Raw genomic sequence first — 27243 nt, 5'->3', positions numbered from 1 at the left:
CATCTAGCATCCAGCTCTGGAGGGACAGCAGAGTCCAGGGTAGACTACAAAGATGCTGAGGGGCCTAAAGCATCTTTGTGAGGAGGAAAGGCTGAGAGCCCTGGAGAAGAGCAGCCCCAGAGGGGATCTCATGAATGCTGATCAACAGATAAAGCATCAGGGGCAAGAGGCTGGGGCTGGCCTCTCTTCAGTGGTGCCCAGTGCCAGGACAAGGGGCAATGGACACCAATTACAGCCCAGGAGATTTCACCTCAGGAAATAAAAATTCCTCCCTCTGAGGGTGCCAGAGGCCTGGACCAGGCTACCCTGAGAGGTTGTGACCCTGAGTCTCACCTTGGGATTCCAACTCTTCCTTCTAGCAAGCACTGAACCAAAGGACAGTTTTATCCTACCAGCTCAGCTCCCAGGTCTCACTTTGGGACATGGATCTTAGATGCTCAGCAGTGACAGAGCAAGATGTTTGCCACCTCAGAGTGTGCTGACAGACTGCAGCAGAGCCAGAAGTTTACTCATTTGTCCAAAATTATTCCAGCCCTATGTTTCTGCAGGGTTGAGACTTTTCCCCTATATCAGAACACCACCAGAATATATCAGATGGAAGCTTGTTTGTTTGCTTTTGTTTCTTCTTCCAGAGAATCACAGAAACATTCAGGTTGGAAGAGAGCCTCAGGAGCACCAAGTCCAACCCCTGACCCTGCTCTGCAAGGCTCACCCCTAAACCACAGCCCCAAGCACCACAGCCAAACCACCTTTAAACCCCTCCAGGCTTGGGGACTCCACCACCTCCCTGTGCAGCTCAGCCCAGTGCCTGACCACTCTTGATGGGGAAAAATTCTTCCTGCTCTCCAGCCTGCCCCTGCCCTGCTGCAGCTTGAGGCTCTTCCCTCTTGTTCTGTCCCTAATTACCTGGGAGCAGAGACCAGCACCAACCTCTCCACAGCCTCCTTTCAGGCAGCTGGAGAGAGCCAGGAGGTCTGCCCTCAGCCTCCTCTGTTTCCCACTAACCATCCCCAGCTCCTGCAGTTGCTCCTCCTCAGATTTCTCCTGCAGGCCCTTCCCAGCTTCCTTGCCCTCCTCTGCCCTGGCTCCAGCCCCTCCACCTCTCTCTTGCATTGAGCTGCCCCAAACTGGAGCCAGCCCTCGAGGTGTGGCCTGCCCAGAGCTGAGGCCCAGAGGACAATGCCCTCCCTGCTCCTGCTGGACACAGCATTGCTGATCCCAGCCAGGATGCCCCTGGCTCTCTTGGCCCCCTGGGCACACTGCTGGCTCCTCTTCAGCTGCTTGGCCATTAGCACCCCCAGCTCCCTTTCTGCCAGCAGCTTTCCAGCCACACTGCCCCAAGCCTGCAGCACTGCTTGGGGTGGTTGTGACCCAAGGTCAGACCCTGGCACTTGGCCTTGTTGGAGCCATGGGTCCAACCTCTCCAAGTCCCTCTGCAGAGCCTCCCTGCCCTGGTGCAGATTTGAGGAACCTGAGGAGGAGAGCCTGCTCTGGCTCTGTTTCTCCCCCCTATCTCTCAGGGCTTTTCCCCAGTGACTATTTTTTCCATTCTATCAGTGCAATTACCATTCATCTACTGACTCAGGGAAGCTAAGCACACAAGGCAGGCCAGGTTTAAGTGGGCAGACACATCCAGGTGCAGAGTGCATACATACGTGACTGGCAGCGTTCCTCAGAGAGGCAATAGTGTTCTCCTGAACTTTAGCCAGCCTGCAACAACAGCCAGAAGAAAAGGTTTGGTTAGCTGCAGCACTGCACAGACACCACACACACAGAGGTCTGCTTGCTACAGGCAACACCCACATCTGAACTGACCTAAATCACTATGGCTTGGAGCTCTTAAAACTGCTTCCTCGGCTGCCCGCAGTGAAACTAAACACAACCCCTGCCCCCAGCTGCTTACTTAGCTGTTGTGGTAGAATTCCCTGCTCCTCTGTGTCCAACATCCAGAGTTGTTCTTGGTTTCCAGTATTTAGCATAGGAAGCCTTCATGTCACAAGTGTAGCCTTGGATGGGCTTGATGATGATGTAGTCCACTGCAAAAAAACAACACAAACCACTCAAGGCTTCAGGTGTCACCGGGCAAGGGCTGGCTCCCTGCAAAGTCAGCTACAGCTCTTTGCAGCAACTGTACCTCTGACTTTTCCAATTGTCTTCCTTGGATTTCTGCTCATGATAGCAAGGGTAAGAATCCCAGCACTCTTGCCCAGCTCTGCAATTGTGGAGGACAGGAGGCAGGCAGAGCCGACGTGACCCGGGAGCACGTCCCCTTGCACTACCTTCTCACTTAAATCTTCCTGGAAAACAAACAACCACCAAGAGCAAAGATGATAAAACCCAAGACACCTACTGTTATGTATGGAGGGGGCAACTCCAAACAGACTCTTCCTTGCTCCTCAGGAAGACCTAGCCAGGCAGTGAGGCAACAGAAATGTCTCCTGTGTTCCAAGGAATGCTCCTTGTGCCGTGCAGCAGTGTGAGGTAAATCACGGTGAGGAAGAGCAAAGTGTTGATGGCCACCAATCCCAGCATGGCTCAGGTTGGAAGGGACCTCAGAGATCATCTACTCCAACCCCCCTATCCAGGGGCAAGGATGACTCTCAACCAGACTTGGTGGCTCAAGGCCTCATCCCACCTGGCCCTGAACACAAAAGAGTTTTCACAGACAATGGAGAAAGTGGTTGGGGATGCCCCAGAGGGGCTTTGTCTTTGAAACCTGGCTGAGGGAGCTGGGGGTGTTCAGCCTGGAGAAGAGAAGGCTCCAGGGGGACCTCAGAGCTGCCTTGCAATAGCTGAAGGGATCCTGCAGGGAGGCTGCAGAAGGACTTTTCCTGAGGGTGTCTAGAGACAGGCCAAGAGGGAATGGTTTGAAGCTGAGGCAGAGCAGGATAGCTCCTCCCTGGGGGTGTTCAAGGCCAGGCTGGATGAGGCCTTAGGCAACGTGGTCTAATTGAGAGGTGTCCTGCACAGGTCACACAGGAGCACATCTAAACAAGGCTGGAAAGGCTCCAGAGAAGGAGACTCCACAACCTCTCTGGGCAGCCTGCTCCAGGCCTCTGGGACCCTCACAGTGAAGAAGCTCCTCCTCATGTTGAGGTGGAACCTCCTGTGCTGCAGTTTCCATCCATTGCCCCTTGGCCTATCACAGGGCCCAAGTGAGCAGAGAAGCCCAGAAGCTCCAGCACACCAGGCAACAGCCCTACCCTGAGAGTGAAACCTTTGTGGTAGCTGGCTAACTCCCAGAGGTAGCCTGGAGCTGCCTGTTAGCTCTGAAGAGACACAATCATGGCATCACCCAGGTTGGAAAAGACCTCAGAGATCATCAAGTCCAACCTCTTACCTAATACCTAACACCTCCTGACAACCAAACCATGGCTCCAAGTGCCACATCCAAGCCTTTTTGGAACACCTTCAGAGATGGGGACTCCACCACCTCCCTGGGCAGCACATCCCAATGGCCAATCACTCTTTTGGGGAAGAACTTTCTCCCCACCTCCAGCCTAAACTTCCCCTGGCACAGCTTGAGACTGTGTCCTCTTGTTCTGGTGCTGGTTGCCTGGCAGAAGAGCCCAACCCCCACCTGGCTACAACCTCCTTTCGGGTAGTTGTAGGGAGCAGTAAGGTCTCCCCTGAGCCTCCTCTTCTCCAGGCTCAAGACCCCCAGAGCTGCATACCTCAAAGAAATCAAAGATCAGCTGCTGCATACCTCAAAGAAATCAAAGATCAGCTCCAGGTTGTCAGGCTCCATGGTCTGGATGGTGTACTCGAGCCATCGGTCCGGCTGCAGGGCGTAGCCGCAGTCGGGCTGCGAGTGCCGGCACTTGTATTCGTTGTTGCTGATCAAGGAGAACTCCACAGTGTTGGCCATTTTCTGAGGGACTGTAGGGGATGTTTTCTCTTGGCCCTCTTCGTCATCCTCATCTTCCTCCAAGCCTTCCAGAGTCAGTTTTACTCTGCTCAGGCAGAAACGCAAAACGAAGGCTTAAGTCGCAGCAGGGTCGCTGCGAAACACTGAAGAACCAGAAAGAAGCTGGAGGAGAAGCTCCTGAACACAAGAATGCTCCTCACCACCACCTCTCCCTGCAGGACAGGGCTGCAGGCATCCTGGAGACACCAAAGGATTCCCCTCACCACCACCTCTCCCTGCAGGACAGGGCTGCAGGCAGCATGGAGACACCACAGGGATTCCCCTCACCACCTCTCCCTGCAGGACAGGGCTGCAGGCATCCTGGAGACACCAAAGGATTCCCCTCACCACCACCTCTCCCTGCAGGACAGGGCTGCAGGCAGCATGGAGACACCAAAGGATTCCCCTCACCACCACCTCTCCCTGCAGGACAGGGCTGCAGGCAGCATGGAGACACCAAAGGATTCCCCTCACCACCACCTCCCCCTGCAGGACAGGGCTGCAGGCAGCATGGAGACACCAAAGGATTCCCCTCACCACCTCTCCCTGCAGGACAGGGCTGCAGACAGCATGGAGACACCACAGGGATTCCCCTCACCACCACCTCTCCCTGCAGGACAGGGCTGCAGGCAGCCTGGAGACACCAAAGGATTCCCCTCACCACCACCTCTCCCTGCAGGACAGGGCTGCAGGCAGCCTGGAGACACCAAAGGATTCCCCTCACCACCACCTCTCCCTGCAGGACAGGGCTGCAGGCAGCATGGAGACACCACAGGGATTCCCCTCACCACCACCTCTCCCTGCAGGACAGGGCTGCAGGCAGCATGGAGACACCAAAGGATTCCCCTCACCACCACCTCTCCCTGCAGGACAGGGCTGCAGGCAGCATGGAGACACCACAGGGATTCCCCTCACCACCACCTCTCCCTGCAGAACAGGGCTGCAGGCAGCATGGAGACACCACAGGATTCCCCTCACCACCACCTCTCCCTGCAGGACAGGGCTGCAGGCATCCTGGAGACACCACAGGGATTCCCCTCACCACCACCTCTCCCTGCAGGACAGGGCTGCAGGCAGCATGGAGACACCACAGGATTCCCCTCACCACCACCTCTCCCTGCAGGACAGGGCTGGCTATAGGCATCCTGGAAACACCACAGGGATTCCCCTCACCACCACCTCTCCCTGCAGGACAGGGCTGCAGGCAGCATGGAGACACCACAGGATTCCCCTCACCACCACCTCTCCCTGCAGGACAGGGCTGGCTATAGGCATCCTGGAAACACCACAGGGATTCCCCTCACCACCACCTCTCCCTGCAGGACAGGGCTGCAGGCAGCATGGAGACACCACAGGATTCCCCTCACCACCACCTCTCCCTGCAGGACAGGGCTGCAGGCAGCATGGAGACACCAAAGGATTCCCCTCACCACCACCTCTCCCTGCAGGACAGGGCTGCAGGCAGCATGGAGACACCACAGGGATTCCCCTCACCACCACCTCTCCCTGCAGGACAGGGCTGGCTATAGGCATCCTGGAAACACCACAGGGATTCCCCTCACCACCACCTCTCCCTGCAGGACAGGGCTGCAGGCAGCCTGGAGACACCACAGGGATTCCCCTCACCACCACCTCTCCCTGCAGGACAGGGCTGCAGGCAGCCTGGAGACACCACAGGGATTCCCCTCACCACCACCTCTCCCTGCAGGACAGGGCTGCAGGCAGCCTGTAGATGCCCAAAGGCTAATGAACAGCACTGCAAATAGCAGCAATAATTGCAGATCAATGCCTGAACACTGGTGGCAGCTAAGAGACAGCTAAGCCTGTGGGCACACTGATAAGGCAGACAAATGTATGCTATCAGACACAAACCAGAGCATCTGAAGGCATTAGTAAGTCCCTCAGGAGAGGTGAAAAGATCATCATTGAAAAGCCAACAATGCAACTTCTGAAACCTCCTGGGCTGGGAAGGATCAGCCTCTCTGTAAGGACTCAGAGTTCCTGTTTACAGAGAGCAAACCTTCCCCACAGAATGAATGATGCCAGTGATGGAAGCACTGATGAGCAACTCAAATTCTCCTGAATCATCTCAGCTGCTGCTGGGGATAAAGAATTATCCTTTAATTAGTTAGATGTCAACTCATTAATGAAACTGAAGCTATACCCCAAAGACACAGTCACAGAAAAGCTCTGCACTAAGGCTGCATTCTCAATGCCCATATGAAAAGAGAAGAGATTCTCCATCAAGCTGACAAATGGCACTGCCACAGCAAGGGGCAGGCACACAAAGTCCCCACCCTGAGCTGACTTTTGAGGCAGAAGCTGGCAAGCAGATTATCCAAGCTAATGCATCCAGCTTGGGTTGGATGTGAGGAACCAGTTCTACACCATGAGGGTGCTGGAACACTGCAACAGGTAGCCCAGGTGGGTAGCTGAAGCCCCACCCCTGAAAATACTCAAGGTCAGGTTCAACAAAGCTCTGAGCAACCTGCTCTAGTGGAGGGTGTCCCTGCTGACTGCAGGGGGTCAGACTGGATGACCTCTGGAGGTCCCTTGGAAGCTACCCCATTCAATGATTCTCACCAGGTGTGGATTTCAACCATCCCATTTAGACAAGGACTAGGCTGCAGAAAATTTTCTCTCTCTCTCTCTCTGCCTGCTTTAAAACACACAAGGAAAAACTGCAAAGTACTAGGGAACAGGATATAAGGATTAATCCTCATTGAACTTTCCCCTGGGGAGGTGGGGATAAAAATGCATTAAAACCAGTACAAAATTAAGCTTCAGCTCAGCAAAGTGAGCCTGGAGGTGTTTAAAGATGGTTTGGATGTGGTGCTTGGGGATATGGTTTAAAGGTGAGCCTTGTAGAGCAGGGTCAGGGGTTGGACTTGGTGCTCCTGAGGCTCCCTTGCAACCTGAATGTCTCTGTGACTCTGCCACTGCCTTAGCAGCAAAGCAGGCAAGGGAAGCACAGCACTGGTTTAGTGGTAGCAGCAGATTCAAGCCAAGCGCTCGAAGCCGGGAAAAGCAACCCGAGAAGGACGTCGCTGTCAACAACCCAAAGCTCATTTACAGGCTAAAACTAGGTTAAAAAATGAATCCCCTGCATTGCAAAGGGAGATGTGAGCAGGCTCTGACCTAAACCTTGATGTTTTAAACTTCTTCTTGGAGATGACTACGGGAGGTTTCTCCGAGTAATGCAGCCGCAGCCTGATCTCCGTCTGACACGTCAGCCACCCGGCATCCACTGTTTCAATACCATCTGGCACACATTAAACAGAGGAGGAAACAAGTTAACAGCTGCACTTCAGGGAAGCCTAGAGGCTTTAACACACACACAAACAGCCCTCCTTATCACCAGCCTTGCTCAATGCTACTTCCCAGAGCACTTGAGTGCATCCTCTCATCTGTCTTCTATGAGCTGCCCAAAGGAGACAAGAGAATTGGTTGCTGGCTTTTAGCACCATAGCATTATTTTGGTTGGAAACACTTCTAAGATCTAATCCAACCAGTCTCTAACTCTGCCAAGGCTGGGGCTAAACCATGGCCCTCAGCACCACAGCTCTGCCTCTTTGAAACTCCCCCAGGGATGGGCATTCAACCACCTCCCTGGGCAGCCTCTCACAGGCTTTCAGAACCATTTCACTCAAGAGTTTCTTCCAATCTCCAACCTAAACCTCCCCTGGGTCAATCTGAGGCCATTTCTTCTCCTGTCACTTGTTTCTGGGGAGAAGAGACCAATCCCCACCTAGCTCCAGCCTCCTTTCAGGGAGTTGTAGAGAGCAAGGAGGTCTCCCCTCAGCCTTCTCCACACTAAACACCCCCAGCACCCTCAGCTGCTTCTCCCCAGCCCTCTTCTCCAGACCCTTCCCCAGCTTCCTTGCCCTTCTCAGGACCCTCTCCAGCCCCTCAATGTCCTTCTGGGAGTGAGACTTAGCTCATCATCATCAATGCCAGCAAAGCAGTGTAGGAAGGATCTGGAGGTGCTGGAAGGGGTCCAGAGAAGGGCCAGGAGGGTGAGCAGAGGGCTGGAGCTGCTCTGCTCAGGAGACAGACAGAGAGTTGGGGCTGTGCAGTCTGGAGAGGAGAAGGCTCCGAGGAGACCTTCTTGTGGCCTTGCAGGATCTGAAGGGGGCTCCAAGAAAGCTGGGGAGGGACTTTTGAGGGTGTCAGGGAGTGATAGGACTGGGGGGAATGGAGCAAAAGTAGAAGTGGGGAGATGATGATTGGATGTCAGGAAGAAGTTCTTGCCCATGGGGGTGGTGAGAGCCTGGCACAGGTTGCCCAGGGAGGTGTCCCTAGAGGTTTTTCAGGCCAGGCTGGCTGTGAGCAACCTGCTGTAGTGTGAGGTGTCCCTGCCCATGGCAGGGGGGTTGGAACTGGCTGCTCCTTGAGGTCCCTTCCAACCCTGACAATTCTGTGATTCTAAGTCAGGACAGGGGAAAAAAAAAAACCAAATCTATCTCTTTCACTCAATCCCTGACAATGTTTCCCCCCCACCCCCCCAGTCTGGTTTAAAACCCCTATGTGCAGAGGAGGGAAGGCCAAAAGCTGTCACTTACTACGGATTCCAAAGTATCCATCGTCGATTGTGATTTCATTTTCTAGAATTGAAAGCAAGGGGAAAACAGAAAGAGGGGAAGAAACTCATTAGTGCTCACATTAGAGGCATTGTCAAGCTCAATTAACTCTACTTTTACCACTTCTTAAAAACAACAAAAGGCAGAAAAAACAGAACCAGACAAAGAATAAGCAGCTTTACTGCAATCTCCTAGAAAGCTTCCCTCCCACCCCCCACCCCCACCCCCATTTAGGCTTTTGCTTAAGTTTGTGCAAGAAAAAACATCCACACAGAATGCCAGAGGATGTTCTACACCTCAGGCAACCAGCTGAGCCGAGAAAAGCAAGGCTGCAGAGCTCCCTAGTTTGCTGCAGCATTCTGAGATGCTCTCTCCCTCTCTCTAAGGTGCTTTTCTTGTTAGTGGCCAAGCCCTTTTGAGTTCCTTCCAAGAAGACAAGGAAGCTGTCCTGCACATCTGCAATGAAAGCTTAGCCTGCCCCTGTGGAGGAAACCCAGCCCAGGGTGAACTACCCAAAACACTCATTTCACCTTGACTGTCCTCCTTGCCCTCTCCCATGTTTTAAGGGCTGAAATCTTTAGGCACTAGGTTAAACAAACCTCACCAGCAGCAACCGACCTGCAGCAGCCTAAACACACTACTGCTGTCCTCAAAACAGAAAGCTTCACAACCCTTTGTCTCCACAGCCACTCATCCCATTCTTCCCTACACAGAACCGTGGAGCCTGGCCTGCCCTGCCCTCAGCTTTTAACACCCACAGGCTAATTGTCTTTAGGGTTAGGTTGCCAATAACCACAAGCTAATGGCATTTAGGATTGCAACAACCAAATGCTAGGACCCTGAGTTGGCTGCATTTTCTCACAGACTCCTCATACAGCACTGAGCATCACTTGGGGAGGAAAACAAGCAAAACAACAACAACACAACCCCAAACAACAACAACAACTCAATGTTAAGCCTTTGATGTTATCCACATCTAGAGAGCATATCTAGCCCCTAACAGAGGGGAGGCTGCTTCCCTGACTGGTTAGTGGCAAATCCAGAAACACAACCTTGTGCCAGGAACACAACTGCTTCAAGTGAAATTTAATAGAACTGCATAAAACAGCAAGGGGGAGGGTGGGGGACAGACACACACACAGCACCGTGACCATGGGTAGGTGTCTTCCATGACTACCAAAGTTGCTTTCACACCAGCCAGCCTTTCAGCGCATCGGGAGGTATTTAACAGACAGGAATTCCTAAGAGCAGAGGATCCCCTGCTACCCCAGGAAGGAAGGCGCCCCTGCTACCCCAGGAAGGAAGCATCCTCTGCTACCCCAGGAAGGAAGCATCCTCTGCTACCCCAGGAAGGAAGGCTCCCCTGCTACCCCAGGAAGGAAGGCTCCCCTGCTACCCCAGGAAGGAAGGCTCCCCTGCTACCCCAGGAAGGAAGGCTCCCCTGCTACCCCAGGAAGGAAGGCTCCCCTGCTACCCCAGGAAGGAAGGCTCCCCTGCTACCCCAGGAAGGAAGGCTCCCCTGCTACCCCAGGAAGGAAGGCTCCCCTGCTACCCCAGGAAGGAAGGCTCCCCTGCTACCCCAGGAAGGAAGGCTCCCCTGCTACCCCAGGAAGGACAGCCACAAACCATGCAATCCCACAGCAGCGGAGATGGAAATCACACAAGCTACATTCAAGGTTAAGCTCAGCCACTTAACATTTAAAAAGACCCCGAAACAAACACGCTTTCCCCACCCCCCCATTCAGAGAAGCAGGAGGAACTTGCATGCAGGTGTGCAAGCCACCTTTCCTTCCAGCCCAAGGCCTTCCTGCTGCACTGCTGGGGGAATAAACCCAGGCAGGTGCTTCGTTAAAGCATTCACTTAAAGAAGCCCTAACTCATGAATTGGTTTTGCTTTAAAAAACAAACACAACCACCCCAAATTCCTGATGGAAAATGGTTACAATCCCAAATGTTCAAGCAAAACCAGCAGCCACTTCATAACCCTCCTCCCCCCACCCCCCAATTCTCTCTGGGGGAAAAAAGGGTCTTTAAAGAAAAGTTAATAATAATAATATATGGATCCTTAGTCTCAAAGAATTAAGCCTCCAGAAAATGCCAAATGAATAAAACCAAACAAAATAGAACACTAAAAAGAATAATGATAAAATGTCACCAAAAAAAAAACCCCAACCAACAAAAATAATCCAACAGGATGTCAAGAAAGTTAAAAAAAATAATAATAAACATGAAGAATTAGGCCTCCAGAAAAGTGTTTAAATGCCAAATGAATAAAAACAAACAAGAAATAATGATAAATAAAAATAAGGCCAACAAAAACCCCAAGCAAATAAAATATCCAACAGAAAAATCAATCAATAAAGGAAAAAAAAACCAACATAAGGATCCTTAGTCTCAAAGAATGAAGCCTCCAGAAAAGTGTTTAAATGCCAAATGAATCAAACCAAACAACAAATAATGATTAGGAAAGTAATAAAGCAAACAAAACCCTCAAGTAAATAAAATATCCAACATAAATAATCAATAAAGGAAAAAAAACAACATAAGGATCCTTAGTCTTAAAGAATTAGGCCTCCAGAAAAGTGCTTAAATGCCAAATGAATCAAAGCAAACAAATAATGATTTAAAAAGTAATAAGGCCAACAAAACCCTCAAGTAAATAAAATATCCAACAGAAAAATCAATCAATAAAGGAAAAAGAGACCCCATAAGGATCCTTAATCTCAAAGAATGAAGCATCCAGAAAAGTGTTTAAATGCCAAATGAATCAAAGCAAACAACAAATGATGATTAGAAAAGTAATAAGGCCAACAAAACCCTCAAGCAAATAAAATATCCAACAGAAATAATCAATCAATAAAGGAAAAAAACAACATAAGGATCCTTAATCTCAAAGAATTAGGCCTCCAGAAAAGTGCTTCAATTCCAAATGAATCAAAGCAAACAACAAATAATGATTAGAAAAGTAATAAGGCCAACAAAACCCTCAAGTAAATAAAATATCCAACAGAAATAATCAATCAATAAAGGAAAAAGAGACCCCATAAGGATCCTTAATCTCAAAGAATGAAGCCTCCAGAAAAGTGCTTAAATTCCAAATGAATCAAAGCAAACAGCAAATAATGATTAGGAAAGTAATAAAGTCAACAAAACCCCCAAGTATAATAAAATATCCAACATAAAAGTCAGTCAATAAAGGAAAAAGAGACCCCATAAGGATCCTTAGTCTCAAAGAATTAGGCCTCCAGAAAAGTGCTTCAATTCCAAATGAATCAAAGCAAACAACAAATAATGATTAGGAAAGTAATAAAGCAAACAAAACCCTCAAGTAAATAAAATATCCAACATAAAAATCAATCAATAAAGGAAAAAAAACAACATAAGGATCCTTAATCTCAAAGAATTAGGCCTCCAGAAAAGTGCTTCAATTCCAAATGAATCAAAGCAAACAAAATATAGTACTAAAAAATGATAAAATGTAACCAAAAAAAATACCCCAAACAAAAAAAAAAATCCAACACAAAAAAATCAATCAATAAAGTACAAAAAAAAAAAATAAGGATCCTTAGTGTCAAAGAATTAAGCCTCCAGAAAAATGTTAAAATTCCAAATGAATAAAGCCAAGCAAAAAAATAAGGATAAAAAAACAACCTCAAAGCCAACAAGAAAAACCCAAACAAAAAAAACCAGCCAACACAAAAATCAATCAATACAGGAAAACAAATCATATGGATCCTTAGTCTCAGAGAATTAAGCTGCCAGAAAATTCTTAATATCCCAAATGAATAAAAACAAACTAACAATGAGATTACAAAACCAACAGAAAACACCAAATAAAGGGGGGGAAAAAAAAAAAAAGAGAGGGATCTTTAATCCCCAAAGAATGAGGCTGCCAGAAAAGTGTTACGATTCCAACTGAATAAAACCAAACCCAGAAAGTACAGGGTTACATGGAAAACATAATAATAAACACAATTACACACAATTACATCGAAATAAGTAATAAAATGGCAAAATGCTCCCCCACTCAAAGGGGGGCCCCCCAAAAAAATGCTCCCCACTCAAAGGGGGGCCCAAAAAAAAAATGCTCCCCACTCAAAGGGGGGCCCCAGAATTGAAACACTAAAGGGGCCCCCAAAAAAAGCTCCCCCACTCAAAGGGGGGCCCCCCAAAAATGGTCCCCACTAAAAGGGGGGCCCCAAAATTGAAACACTAAAAGGGGGCCCTAAAAAATGCTTCCCACTAAAAGGGGGGCCAAAACTGAAACACTAAAAGGGGGCCCCCCAAAAATTGAAACACTAAAAGGGGGCCCCCCAAAAATTGAAACACTAAAAGGGGGCCCCCCAAAAATTGAAACACTAAAAGGGCCCCCAAAAAGTTCACCACTAAAAGGGGGCCCCAAAACGGTCCCCACTAAAAGGGGGGCCAAAACTGAAACACTAAAGGAGCCCCCAAAAAAAGCTCCCCCACTCAAAGGGGGCCCCCCAAAAAAAATGCTCCCCACTCAAAGGGGGGCCCCCCAAAAAGTTCACCACTAAAAGGGGGCCCTAAAATGGTCCCCACTAAAAGGGGGGCCCAAAAATTGAAACACTAAAAGGGGCCCCCCCAAAAAAAGCTCAACATTCAAAGGGGGGCCCAAAAATTGAAACCCTAAAAGGGGAGCCCCAAAAAATGCTCCCCACTAAAAGGGAGCCCAAAATTGAAACACTAAAGGGCCCCAAAAAATGCTCCCACTAAAAGGGGGGGCCAAAAATTGAAACACTAAAAGGGGGCCCCCAAAAATGCTCCCCACTAAAAGGGAGCCCAAAATTGAAACACTAAAGGGCCCCAAAAAATGCTCCCACTAGAAGGGGCACCCCCAAAAATTGAAACACTAAAAGGGCCCCCCAAAAATTAACCAGTAAACAACTAAAACAAACCCCCCCCCACCCCCTACCTCAAACCCAATTTAAACAATAAAGGAAAATGAGAATCAGCAGCACCCCAGGCAAGGTGAAGGATGGCAGCCAAGGATTCCCTTCCCACCTCCACTCCATTTCTGCAGCCACTTCTTGCTGGTGTGAGAGCAAGGCCCACAGTGTTGTGCAAGGGAAAAAAAAAACCCCAACCAATCCCCCCTCCCCCTCAACCACCACCCCACTGAACAGCAGCACCAACCACTCGGCAGCACTTCATCCCTCCAAGCCACCAATCCTTCCCAGCTGGCTTTTCAGCCATCCCTCTGAACCACCTGTGCAGCACAGCAGCAACCCTTACAGCATATGCCTGAAGGAGATGCAGTCGAGGCCCATACCTAAAGGGGTAATTGATCGTGGTTGTAGATGAGTCTCCCACATGTGAACTATGACTTCGCAGGGACCATCGATAGTCTGTAATTTAAAAGTTAAATGTCTTGCAATAATTTCTTTTGGTAGATCTGATTTCACTATTTTATCTCTTTTTTTAATCTTTTTAAAATTTATTTATTTTTAATGTTGTTTCTGTTTCTTTTTTTTTTTTCCCCCTCTATCCATGAAGCTGTTTGGGGTGGTTCTGAGCCGAATCTTACAGGTTTAGAGAGAGGAAAAACAAGGGGGTGGGGAGGTAGGGGAGTACAGAGAGAAAAAGAGAGAGAGACACACACACACACACACACAAAATAAAAAGGAAGGGAGAAAGCAAAACAGATCAGGCTGGTTTCTTACCCCTGCAGGTGACAAAGCTTGTGAGAAAGGCTGACGAGGTGGAGAGGTTACATGGAGTTATGACATCTTTGCAGCTCACAGCTACTCTGCAGGGCTTGCTTTGAACCCCCCCCCTCAGTGTCTCTGCACTCATTCAGCAGGCTGGCTTTTTCCCCTCCTCCTTTTCTCCAATTCCAAACAGCACTCAGCATCTAGTCACCCAGTTAACAGGTTGCAGGGGTGGGCTTCTAAAGCCTTCAAAATTTACTTCTTTTCTTTTCCTTCCTTGTTTGCAGTCCTCTTCTCCCATTCCCAACAGCACTCAGCATCTGCTCATCCAGAACGTTAGCAGTTTGGCATCCACCCATCCAGGATGCTAACAGTTTGCAGGGGTGGGCTTCTAACTCCCTCAAAAATGACTTCCTTTTCCTTCCTTGCTTTTAGTCTTTCTCTCCCATTCCCCAGAGCACTCAGCATCTGCTCATGCAGTTAACAGCTTGCAGGGGTGAGGTTCTTCCCTCACAGTGCACTTGTCTCCAAAACCCAGTGATTCTCTGCTGTGGTGCAAAAGAACAGATCATTTACCAGCTAATTAAAACCTAAATGCAAGGAATTTTGCTGCATCAGAAGGTCAAAAAGAAGACAGGACCAGACCCAGTCAAGTCAGCAGTGAGGCCCCTGCAGGCTGTTCTGTTTGGGGGAGGGATAAATCAGATTCTTTCAGCAAAAGTAAAACAAATTAGTGTTCCTCCAAAGGCTACATCTGGTGACAAACACAGCCACAGGTCAGACAGGCAGAAAAGGAACTCACTCTCTTCCTTCAGAGTAATTTCGGTTGGAAACAGCTTTCTAGGTTAAAGCTGTCAGGTAACCAGTGGGTAACAAGAGGAGGAAATGAATGGCCATGAGGATGAGCAGAGGGCTGGAGCTGCTCTGCCATGGAGACAGACTGAGAGAGTTGGGGTTGTGCAGTCTGGAGAGAAGGCTCCCAGGAGACCTTCTTGTGGCCTTGCAGGATCTGAAGGGGGCTCCAAGAAAGCTGGGGAGGGACTTTTGAGGGTGTCAGGGAGTGATAGGACTGGGGGGAATGGAGCAAAACTAGAAGTGGGGAGATGATAATTGGGTATCAGGAAGAAGTTCTTGCCCATGAGGGTGGTGATACCCTGGCACAGGTTGCCCAGGGAGGTGGTGGAAGCCTCCTGCCTGGAGGTTTTTCAGGCCAGGCTGGCTGTGGCTGTGAGCAACCTGCTGTAGTGTGAGGTGTCCCTGCCCATGGCAGGAGGGTCTGGATGGTCCTTGAGGTCCCTTCCAACCCTCACAAGTCTATAGCAGAGACTTCCATCTCAGCACTGTAAGGACAGCACCATAACAGTTTGTTATCTCACAGCTCACCAAAGAAATGCTTTAGCAGCAGATGGCACTTCTTGACCTGCATCCCACACGTGTCATCTGCTATGCTTCTGGACTGAACAGCAAACACCAAGTACTTTAGAAGCACTCAGTAGGTAGGACTTGATCAGTGAGTCTCAGCTACAAGCAAATTGTTTCTCCACTGCATTTTGAAACTTATACATACTTAACATGTATTAATATACTTACATATACTGACCCTATACTTAAGTGTCAGTCCAGAATAAACCAGACAATGCTTACAGTAATATTTTGAAGACAGGATGCAGGTAAATACCAATTAAATGATGCTATTGCTGTCATCTTACTCCTGCTGCAGGGCAGGTTTAATTTAACACTCCTCTCCTCCTCACCTGCTGCCACAACCTTCACTCTTAGGGATTTCTAGCAAGGAAAAAAAAAGAAGTTATGAGAAGTTTCTTCTCCCTCCTTTCACAGCAGATCACAATCTCAGTTCACAGGCTTACAGGGTGTGAGGGGTTGGAAGGGACCTCTCAAGATCATTGTGTCCAAGCCCCCTGCCAGAGCAGGACCAGAGAATCCAGCACAGGTCACACAGGAGCACAGCCAGACAGGGCTGGAAAGGCTCCAGAGAAGGAGACTCCACAACCTCTCTGGGCAGCCTGCTCCAGGGCTCTGGGACCCTCACAGGGAAGAAGTTCCTCCTCATGATGAGGTGGAACCTCCTGTGCTGCAGTTTCCATCCATCACCCCTTGTCCTATCACAGGGTGCAACTGAGCAGAGCCTGTCCCCTCCCTCTTGACCCCAGTCTTCACACATTTATAAACATTTATTAAAGCCCCTCTCAGTCTTCTCTCCAGACTAACCATCCCCAGGGCTCTCAGCCTCTCCTCATCAGGCAGTGCTCCAGTAGATCCCTGTCCCTCTTGAACTGGAAAAGACAAAGAAGAAAAAGGGGGAAGGGAAAAAAAGCAGCACTTCTGTGGACATTCAAATACAGTTCAGGAGCCCAGGTCTAAACTTCCTGATTGAAGGCAACAGAAAAGAGCAAGCATTAGGACAAACAAGGAGGAGGATCTGAAAAGCTCCACACAACTGCATTTGGCTTCTGAGAAGAATGTTTCAAGAACATCCACCCACTTCAAGTGCTCATGCTGGATCCAGGCTGACAACAACCTCTCTGCATCACTCTATCATGTAGGAGACAATGAAATAATTAAGCACAAATGATCCAAGTCATCCAAGCCCTGGTGACTACCTTGGCCAGCCAACAGCTTATAAATAAAGACAGCTTATAAGCCGACTTTGCAAGGCAACAGCATCTCAAATGAATCCAATTACAGCAGGCAATTTCCATCTCCTGGGCTTTCCAGCTTCAGTATTTCCTATCTGCTGCCTCAGGCCAGTGAGGGCAGAGGTGCTCCTTTGTTATTATCAGGTGACCCAGGGGTTCTGAGTCCAGCAAAAAGCTTTGCTAAAGCATTCTGATACTCAAGAAATTCCTCAGTCTAGACCCAAGTTTCACCTTCATAACCACAGTGCAAGCACTTGGTTGAGTCACATTTTGGACAACTACATTTAGGACTCATTTGAACCCTCTATAATTAAGCAACAGTGTGGGGGGAAAAAAAAAAAAAAACCAACAACACAAATCCAAACTAATTTAATAATTCAGTTTTCAAAGTCCTGCTGCATGCATGGATAACAGTTCCTGGAAAGAAATGACCCTAAACTTGTAATGCTTTCTCACTGCTGGAAAAAACCACAACCAAGTAAAGAACAGAGCTTAACAGAATGAGGCAGGCTGTTCAAAGGGGCAGCATGCAAACAGTGCAGATCAAAACATTCTCCTGAATCACAGGATATGCAGAAGTCTCCAGACAAGGGGCATCTGGAGTCTCAACATCCCCTCCACTACATGTGAAGTATGTGGAGAATAAAACATGGCAAGGTCCTGGCAGTAAGGTCACTGCTACCAGAGTGTTCCATAAAAAGAACAAACCTCAAGCAAAAGGATTTAAATGACTGTCTTAGCTTATCAAGTGACTCTTATCAGCCTGGAGAAGAGAAGACTCTGGGGGGAACCTTAGAGCTGCCTTCCAGCACCTGAAGGCCAGGCTGGACGTGGCTGTGAGCAACCTGCTGTAGTGTGAAGTGTCCCTGCCCATGGCAGGGGGGTTGGAGCTGGATGATCCCTGGGGTCCCTTCCAACCCTAACCATTCTATGATTCTATGTGAGAACTATTGTTTCTCTGTATAAAACAGATCACCCTCAGCTTTCCCACCATATCCATCTCAAGCATCTTCAAAGATGCAGCTGATGTAAGGAAGGAAAGGAACAGTAATGGAAGTCAGATCTGTCTTTGACATGATTTGCTAGGTTATGTGGTGTCAAATTCATCTATTCAGACCTCAACATGCATTTGAGATTACACAGGTGGTCCAAGTGACCCTGTTACAGAGCATGGCACTGCTTTGAAGTGCTCAGTGTTTGAGGGTTTCCTGTAGAGCAAGCTTATCAAATTTAGGAGATGAGCACAAGCAAAGGCCTACTGCAAATGCAAACACATAAAACACTTCCACTCCGAAGTATCTTCTCAGAGCTGTTAATGCTGAGGTTCTCCACACACTGCCTCATTTGCACTACCTTCCTGTTGGAACTGAGGGATTTTGCTTTCTCACTGTTCTTCAACAGCATTTCCAAGCAGCAGCAGCAAACATTGAGGCTGAAAAGCTTGTCTTAAACAAAACCAGCAAACCCTTCTAAGATACAGGCAATCAACTCCTGTGCACGCCACAGGTACGGGCTAGACACCACGAAGCAGACAACCACCTCCTGTGGCAACTCACATTTTGTTCTGAAGAGTGCTTTTCTGGGTTTGGTTTTTTTTCCCCTCCCCTCCTTTCAACACCTCAGCAGCTCTTTAGGCTGGGAGTCCATAAAATGCCTACTTACCTCGGCAGCCTCTGCGGCTCACGGTACGCAGAGCGTGCACGGCACAGAGCACCTACTTGAGGAAACACACTCACCAACACACAGTGTGAGCTGGGGCAGAGGTCACAACACAAACTGCCTTGCCTAGGGGCACCTTTGCTGCCAGCCTGCTGGCACTAAATGTGCTGCTCTTCCTTACATTTGCATTGGCAAAGAGAGAAAAACCGTGCTCTGGTGGCCAAGAAGGCCAAAGCCGATCTGGGGTAGATTGGAAGGGCTGTGGTTAGTAGGTTAGGAGAGGTTCTCCTCCCCCCATCTACTCTGCCCTGGTGAGGCTGCACCTGGAGTATTGTGCCCAGCTCTGGGCCTCTCAGCTCAGGAAGAACCTCAGGGAACTGCCTGGAAGAGTCCAGCACAGAGCCACAAAAATGATTAGGGGAGTGGAACATCTTCCTTAGGAGGAGAGCCTGAGGCAGCTGAGGGCTCTGTGGCTTGGAGAGGAGGAGCCTGAGGGTGAGCTCCTTGCTGGTGATCAAGATGTGCAGGGTGAGTGCCCAGGGGCTGGAGCCAGGCTCTGCTGGGGGATGCCCAATGCCAGCACAAGGGGCAGTGGTGGAAGCTGAGGCAGAGGAAGCTCCATGGAAAGAGGAGGAAGAATTTTGTCACTGTGAGGGTGACAGAGCCCTGGAGCAGGCTGCCCAGGGGGGTTGTGGAGTCTCCCTCTCTGGAGATATTCAAAACCTGCCTGAATGTGTTCCTGTGTGCCCTGCCCTGGGTGCCCCTGCTCTGGCAGGGGGGTTGGACTGGGTGATCTCTGGAGGTCCCTTCCAGCCCCTAAAATTCTGTGAAAAAACAAAACATGAGTCCCATCAGAGCTGCTAGGCTGTAAGAATTGATCTGCTTTTGGCCTCAGAAGAAGGAATCTCTTACTTGCCTTCCCTTCTTCTGCCTCCCAATAACAATCCAAACAGCAGCTTCAGAGGAGGGCTATTTCACATGCAGCAAAGGAAAACCAAACCAGAGTTGCAGTCTTTTGTCTTTCTTTGAAAGGCAGCACCCTTCACTGAACTGACAGCTCTGTCAGGTGTTTCTTCAGGGCAGGAAAGGCTGACACAAGCTTACATGCTCTGGACAGTAACTTAAGAGGTTTAAAAGGCAGAGACCAGATGATTCTCTAACTCCTTTGCACGTTTAGCTACAGCCTCCATAATGCCATAATTACAGCCCAGGGGGAAAATCTCCAGGACATTAATGGAGTAGGGCATCCAGAAGAGTGTCAAATGGGTTGTTTCTTACAGCTGTTACTTGTTATGAAGAAAAACAAAGCAGCTGCTTGACTCTCCCAGATCACTTCAAGGCTTCCTCAGCCCTACTGCCTTACCCCAGTATGATCTCCACAGACAGGGATCCAGCCCCATACGCTCAGCTCACATGCACCTCTGACAAAAATACCTGCAAGAACACATCTGTGCCTGCCTTGGGCTTCCTCCCCTCTCCTCCCAAGTCATGCAAACACCCCTGGACACATACCCAGAGAAAAGCCTGAGCCAGCCCATTCCTCCTTTAACCTTTGAGACTAACACGTGCTAATGGTGCAGCACGAAAGCTAGCTGGCATTCCTCCTGCTTCACCAAGAACAATCTGCACTCCTTCTAAGGCCTGTGGCTGGACCAGGTGGATTTCCATCCCCATGCTCACACTGAGCAACTTTTCTCCTGCCAGCACCTGCTTACAGGCTTGGGATTCTTGCCCTGCTGAAGTCCAGGTTCAGTTCTTAGGGTGGAAGTCATCACCACTCCGCTAGAGCTGAGGAGAACTTCACCACACTGTTTAAGCTTTCTAACAGCACCAGGCACTTCCCTAGCACTGGGGATCTCCAAGCCCTAACTGCCATGAAAGAGAGAAGACAACTGAACCATGATGAAGGCAGCAGCAGATGGCCATGCATTTCCCCAGGTGAACTCTGGGCTCTCCAGGAGCGGTGCAGCGTTTCATACTTTGCAACTGAAGCTTTGTTTCTCAAACAACTAAAAGTTTAACTCCAACAGTTTGCTGATTGGGTTTCCCTCCCCCTCCTCCTCCCCCACTTTCAAGAAGGGCAATTTTTGGACTGAGGAGGAGCCAATTTAAACTAGAACATGCTATACATACCTTAGGTTCTAGGAAGTAGCCTTTAAAATAGCGATAGCAAACAGGAACTCCTCTGGGAAGCTCTACTGTAGTTTTCCATAGCTGACTGTGGGGGGAAAAAAAAACAACAGAGCAAAACACAAAAGCCAACAGTTTCAAAACACAGCCAGGCAGTCACCTCAGCCATGCCTCTGTCCTAAGTGATATTCTCAAGCAAAGTTTTCAGTCTGCTGCTCCAAGGGAGGTTTTTCCCCCACACGGTAACTTAAGAGGCACAAAGCACAAGGGCTACTTAGAGCTGAACCTCTGCTTTCTAATCTCCAGGTCTGAAGTGCTCTGCTGTAGCAAGGACTCTCATCTTGGTTTAACAGCTGGGGAAAGCATGATGCAAGAACTCAAGGGCTCAAGCCAAGATCACCCAGCAGGTCCCTGACAGAACCCTAAATGCATCCTGCGAGCCCTGCTTTCCTGCATCATGCAAACAGTGACAGGCAGAGCACCACATGAAGGGAACAATTCCTCTGCTGCATTTAAACTCTCTTCATGTACTCTCATGCTTCTACAGACACAAACCACTCCAGAGTATTAATCCAACTCTCAGCCTTCTCCCCATCTCTTTATAGCCACAGTAACAACTCCTCAAGGTTAAAAAGGGAACAACTATAAAAACCTCCTGCAACTTGCTGAACAGTTACAGGACTGAGAATTATCCACAGCAGTTTCTCCTTCAAAAGGTCTACAAAAAAACTCTTGAAATACAGCAGCTACAAGGGGAGAAGCCTCATCTGTAAAGCACACTCAAACGTTTTCTTAGAGGCATTCCTAAGCATTCAAAACATCCAAGGGCTTGGAGTGACAGGATGGGGAGCAATGGGGAGCTACAGGAAGGCTGGGGAGGGACTGTTCAGAAGGGGCTGTGGGGAGAGGACGAGGGACAACGGTTTGAAAGTGGAGCAGGGCAGCTTGAGGTTGGCCCTCAGGAGGAAGTTGTGCCCAAGGAGAGTGGGGAGACACTGGCACAGGCTACCCAGGGCTGGGCTTGAGGCCCCATGCCTGGAGCCATTGAAGCTGAGCCTGGCTGTGTCCCTGTGCAGCCTGCTCTAGCTGGAGGTGTCCCTGCTGAGTGCAGGGGGGTTGCACAAGATGCCCTTGGAGGCTCCCTCCCAACCCAGTGCCATCTGTGACTATGAAACACAAGAAAAACTGGAGGCTTTTACTAACAGTATCAGCAACTGGAGAGCCTACAAGTTCCAAGCCTGACTGAATCTGTTGATTCTGGAACTGCAGGCACTTCCAGGGGCACAAACTAAGCCCCCAACTCCCAACTCACCGATCGTCGCTCTGGAGGACCACGGCAGCCTGCGGACTCCAGTTGCCCAAAACGCTGCAGCTCCCACATATGGCAAAGACCTCCCCTAAGAAAACCCCCAAAAGAAAGAGGGGAAAAACCCCAAGCAAACAACAAAATCATCAGTACACAAAACCATAGGGAATTACTAAGTGCATACTTTAAATAGATACACCAAACCTGTTCCAGAGTCTCACCAGCCTCCTACCGAAGAACTTCTCCCCCAGCTCCAGCCTGACCCTGCTCTGCCTCAGCTTCAAACCATTCCCCCCTGGCCTGTCTCCAGACTCCCTCAGCAAAAGTCTCTCTGCAGCCTCCCTGCAGGATCCCTTCAGCTATTGCAAGGCAGCTCTAAGGTCCTCCTGGGGCATTCTCTTCTCCAGGCTGCACACCCCCAGCTCCCTCAGCCTGTGCTCACAGCAGAGCTGCTCCAGCCCTTGGCTCATCTCTGTGGCCTCCTCTGGCCTCACTCCAGCAGCTCTGGGTCCTTCTGCTGGGGACAGCAGAACTGGAGGCAGGATTGGAGGTGAGGTCTGAGCAGAGCAGAGTCCATGGGTAGAGAAAGAGCCATTTTTTGCCTATATGCTGTATTTTTTCCAATGACTGCACACATAGACTGACAGCACTGAATAATGCACCTCTGAAACCAGAGCTCCCTACAGCTCACCCCAACAGCCCAGGAAGCACAGCTGAGCAGGAGGCTGCTAGCATTACTCCCAAGACAACACATCCACTTAATTGCCTTCCTGAGAGATATAAGAATTCATTTTGCAGCTGTGCTTTCAGTCTTTGCTGGGCTATCAAAACACCCTGCTGGTAACAGAAAGAACAGTGGTCAAACTGTCAAACTCTGCCTGCCCTGCTGCATACACAAACAAAGAAGCCAAAAGATCCCCAGCACTGTAAGAATGCTTGGCTCTGGGATATCCAGGAGGTCCAGACAGCACTAACCCTTCCTTGCAACATCAAGCTTGGGATGTCTCTGACTGTGGGGGCAACAAAAATAAACACAAATGGCAAGGAGAAATTTCTGCTGTGCTGTTACAGGGTTCCAGCAGCATTTTTAGACACAAGGAAACAAAAATCTGATGCAGAAGAAGAAGAAAATGTGAACTGCTGAAGTCCAGACAGGTACCACCACCTCCTTAAACTTCTAACCTAAGAAATCCCAGAGGTTTTGAGCAGTTCCAAAATAAAATCTAATCACCATGACTGACAGCCAGCTGAAGGTGAGCCAGGGGGTGTCCAGGGGGCCAAGGAGGCCACCAGCAGCCTGGCCTGGATCAGCAGTGGTGTGGGCAGCAGGAGCAGGGCAGGGATTGTCCTCCTGCACTCAGCACTGGGGAGGCCACACCTGCAGTGCTGGGCTCAGTTCTGGGGCCCTCAGTGTAAGAAGGACATTGAGGGGCTGGAGAGGGTCCAGAGAAGGGCAAGGAAGCTGGGGAAGGGTCTGGAGAAGAGGGCTGGGGAGGAGCAGCTGAGGGAGCTGGGAGTGTTTAGTGTGGAGAAGAGGAGGCTGAGGGGAGACCTCCTTGCTCTCTGCAGCTCCCTGAGAGGAGGCTGGACTCTTCTCACATGCAACAAGTGACAGGAGGAGAAAAAAATGGCCTCAAGTTGCCCTAGGAAGGTTCAGGTTGGTTATTAGAAGAAAACTTCTTGCCTGAAAGAGTTCTCAAAGCCTGGCAGAGGCTGCCCTGGGAGGTGGTTGAATGCCCATCCCTAGAGGTACTTCAAAGAGGCAGAGCTGTGGTGCTGAGGGCCGTGGCTGAGCCCCAGCCTTGGCAGAGTCAGAGACTGGTTGGACTGGAGGATCTGAAAGGTGTTCTTCAGCTGAGACAATTCTTTGATTCCACAATTCTATGAAATGCTTACATGTAAAATTTCAAAGTCACTCTTCAACCAAAGATGACATTGGGGGATTAATCTGAAGTCAAATTAGCCCCATAATTAGGGTTGGGGGACTGGTTAAGGAAAAGGGGGGAAGCTATCCAGGACCAGCCTTCATGCCTCATCCACAGGAGATACCAGGGGCCAGACTGGTAGACAAAAAGCAACAATCAAAAGCAAGATAGGAGTTCCTGTGATGGTGATTTCCTGTCCTCAGACTGGGAATGCAACACCAATCCTGCTGGACCCACAGGGACTGCTTTTTATCACTGCATTCCCACCAAAGCACAGGAGGAGAAGACACCAACAGCCCTGTCTGGAGCTGGCTTAGAGCAGAAGGGACAGCAGAGCCTGGAAAAAACAGAATTCAAGCCCACACCTGACATTTCCCAAGGATCAAACTGCTGAAAGTCACACAGAATCCTTTCAGCTGGAAATGACCTTTAAGAACACCAAGTCCAACTGGGGCTAAACCCTCAGCACATCATCTCTGTGTCTGTAACTAAGCCAACTATATACAACAGGGAAACTATCTTTGTCTAAGCCAAATATCATAGCTGGCACTTCAAAGCCTTAAAGGACAGTCATGAGGAAGTCCTCAGACCTCTAAAATTCTGTCCATGTTCCCCAGTTATAAAGGAGATGCCACCAGGATTATCTATGAAACCCCTACAGCCCCAGGAGTTGCAAACAAAACAAATCTACCCAAGCCAGGAGTCACCTGGGGATGAGTTGCTCCTGAAAGCACCTCACAGAAAGAACTGTACAGACCACCTGGAACTGCAATCCTTTTTCTGGTCAAATCTTCTGTTCCAACTCCAATTCAGGAGCCAGGCTCTCTGGATGCTCACTGCAAGCACCCCCATGCAGACCACAACCAGCTGGGTGAGTGCAATGCACTGCCCAGAGTTGCCTAGGTCAGGTGCTGCACCTTTTTCCCCTCTGTGCTGAAACCCCTGCTTGGTTTGGCAGGGGAGGGAGAGAGGGAAAACCACCTGAGTAGCACACAGTTAGAGTTTCTGAGTGGAGGTATGCAAGAGAAGGCTGGATTATTTGAATCTCTCTTTAAAATGTCAGCATGCAGTATATCTTAAGTGGACATGCTGGCCAGGCCCTGAAGGGCCACCTCAGTGATTACTCCTCTCAGTAGCAGCTAGCTATCAGAAGAGTGTTCTGACCTTTCTTGAGCAAACTGTTTCCTATCTAAAGGGGGGAGGTCAAGAGGATGGGGCTGGGCTCTTCACAGTGGAGCCCAGTGATAGCACAAGGGGCACTGGGCACAAACTGGAACACAGGAGGTTTTGCTTAACTGTAAGGGGGGAAAAAAAAACTTCTCTGCTTTGAGGGTGGCAGAGCCCTGGAGCAGGCTGCCCAGAGAGACTGTGGAGTCTCCATCTCTGGAAGCCTTCCAAACCCACCTGGGTGTGTTCCTGTGTGAGTCAGCAGAGGAGCTGGCCTGGGTGACCTGCAGAGGTCCCTTCCACCCCCCACCATGCTGTGATTCTGTCATGCTCTGGGGGCACTCAGTAAGTATTTATCACTCAGCAAGGCACACTGGCACATGAAGCAGGGTCACCCTAAATCACCCCCATGAGGACACTACAAGGTTGAAACAAGACTTGTAAAATGCTGCTTTAATTAGCCCAGGAAAGGCACAAGTGCCATGATGACAAACTGGAGCTGCCTCTTCAGAGGTGCTTCTAGACTTGGCTTGGGTTTGCATTTTAAGCTCAGGGGTCTTCAGTTTCTCCACCTCCTCTTGGCAAGGAATCTGCTGCTACTACTGGCAAAGTTCCTTCAGCTACAGCAGAGAGGATGCTACTCCTGGCCTTCTACCCAGCCTCAAAGCTTGCCAAAGCCTCCCTGATGTTGCATTCTCTCCACAGCTCTGTTGGAGCAGACTTTCTGTGTACACTTGGAAGCCAGGAGCTCTGGTTTTGGTTGTTGGGTTGGTTTTGGTTTGTTTGTATTACATTATGGCTAATCTTTGGCCACCCAGAGGTCTCTTGGTATGAGGCTGTCCCCTGAAGAAGACCCAAAGGAGTCACAGCCAGTCATCAGTGACACACTTCCTTCTGCTGGGTCCTGCTCTGGCAGAGGGGGTTGGACTGGATGATCTCTTTGGGTCCCTTCCAACCCCTGACATCCTGTCATACTCACAGAAGACAGAAGCAAGGTTTTTAAAGCAAGGACAACCACTTCAGGGAGCATCCCAGTCTCTAGCATGCTGTGAAACTGCTGTTTGAAGGACAAGGTAGAACTCCCAAATCTCATTTTTGACTGCCTCTGTGGGACTTCTCAGCTCATGGACTTCACAGTAACTTATCCTGCTGTTTAAACCAGCATGCTTCCTTCTGCCTCTGAGGCAATCAGAGCAGCCAAGCCTTTCAACACTCTCCCCCCTGCAGTGCTCTTCTAGTTAAACCATGCAAAAGCAAATGGGATTTGGGTACCTGGTACAGACGGTCCTCTTACTTCAAAAGTGACTTGAGAAGAGGTCATGCTTGCAGAGCTGTTGTCTGAGGGTGTCTGCACTCTCCTATAGTGGGGGAGAAGGAAAAAAACAAGAGATTCCATGTCAGGAACAAGAGACTGCACCTGTGGCTGCAGGAGGAAACAAATCCCAGGGGCAGGGAAGCAAGTCACTACTGGCATCCCTGTGAGGAGTAAGCAGGCAGAACAGGAAATTGTTTGAGCCCCAGTTGCAGGAGACACTGCTGTGCCACCACAGGCACAAGACAAAGACTCCTAAATCAAATGTATTATACAAGTATTGGTATCATGCAGCACTCCTCATTTGATGGTTTTTTTTTCCCCAAATTCCCTGGTTCTGGCTAATTTTGCTCCCAAAGAGGCCCACAGGTAATTAAAAGACACTTAAGATTCTATGACCTGTGATAAGCACCAATTTCTGTCTTGCTGTGCTGTTCTACAGCATCCTCTTCACAACGCAGGAAAGGTCTCATAGCCAAGCACTACCACCTTGAAGGAACAGGGAAGAACCCATGAGAGATGACAGCTCTCCAGATCATCACCTTGGACTGGGTCAGGCCAGTCTCAAGCACTGATATAGGCTGGGCAGGGACTGGCTTGAGAAAAGGCCTTGGGGGTGCTGGGGGATGAGAAGCTCAGCAGGAGCCAGCAGGGAGCACTTGCAGCCCAGAGAGCCAAGCAGAGCCTGGGCTGCAGCAAGAGAAGTGTGGCCAGCAGGGCCAGGGAGGGGATTCTGCCCCTCTGCTCCACTCTGCTGAGACCCCACCTGGAGCTCTGTGTCCAGCTCTGGAGCCTCTCTTCCAGGAAGGGTCTGGAGGTGCTGGAAGGGGTCCAGAGAAGGGCCACAAGGGTGAGCAGAGGGCTGGAGCTGCTCTGCCATGGAGACAGCCTGAGAGAGTTGGGGTTGTGCAGTCTGGAGAGGAGAAGG

General features: G+C 49.7%; 1 protein-coding gene across 1 annotated transcript in view; it reads right to left on the bottom strand.

Moving 5' to 3' along the window:
* Nucleotides 1-22996, bottom strand: part of GPCPD1 (glycerophosphocholine phosphodiesterase 1) — a 40199-nt gene extending 17203 nt beyond the window's left edge. Inside the window, exons 1-10 of the mRNA XM_054177201.1 lie at nucleotides 22981-22996; nucleotides 21918-22002; nucleotides 20609-20693; nucleotides 13781-13856; nucleotides 8470-8511; nucleotides 7046-7169; nucleotides 3707-3953; nucleotides 2135-2297; nucleotides 1904-2036; nucleotides 1656-1710 (exon numbers count right to left, since the gene is read on the bottom strand). Of these exons, the coding sequence (XP_054033176.1) occupies nucleotides 1656-1710; nucleotides 1904-2036; nucleotides 2135-2297; nucleotides 3707-3953; nucleotides 7046-7169; nucleotides 8470-8511; nucleotides 13781-13856; nucleotides 20609-20693; nucleotides 21918-22002; nucleotides 22981-22996 (1026 nt within the window). The remainder of the gene's footprint in view (nucleotides 1-1655; nucleotides 1711-1903; nucleotides 2037-2134; nucleotides 2298-3706; nucleotides 3954-7045; nucleotides 7170-8469; nucleotides 8512-13780; nucleotides 13857-20608; nucleotides 20694-21917; nucleotides 22003-22980) is intronic.
* Between the last annotated feature and the right edge of the window lie 4247 nt (nucleotides 22997-27243).

The sequence above is a fragment of the Dryobates pubescens genome, chromosome 39, assembly GCF_014839835.1.
Source record: "Dryobates pubescens isolate bDryPub1 chromosome 39, bDryPub1.pri, whole genome shotgun sequence".
NCBI lineage: Eukaryota > Metazoa > Chordata > Aves > Piciformes > Picidae > Dryobates > Dryobates pubescens.
This window is presented reverse-complemented; position numbering and strand designations above follow the sequence as displayed.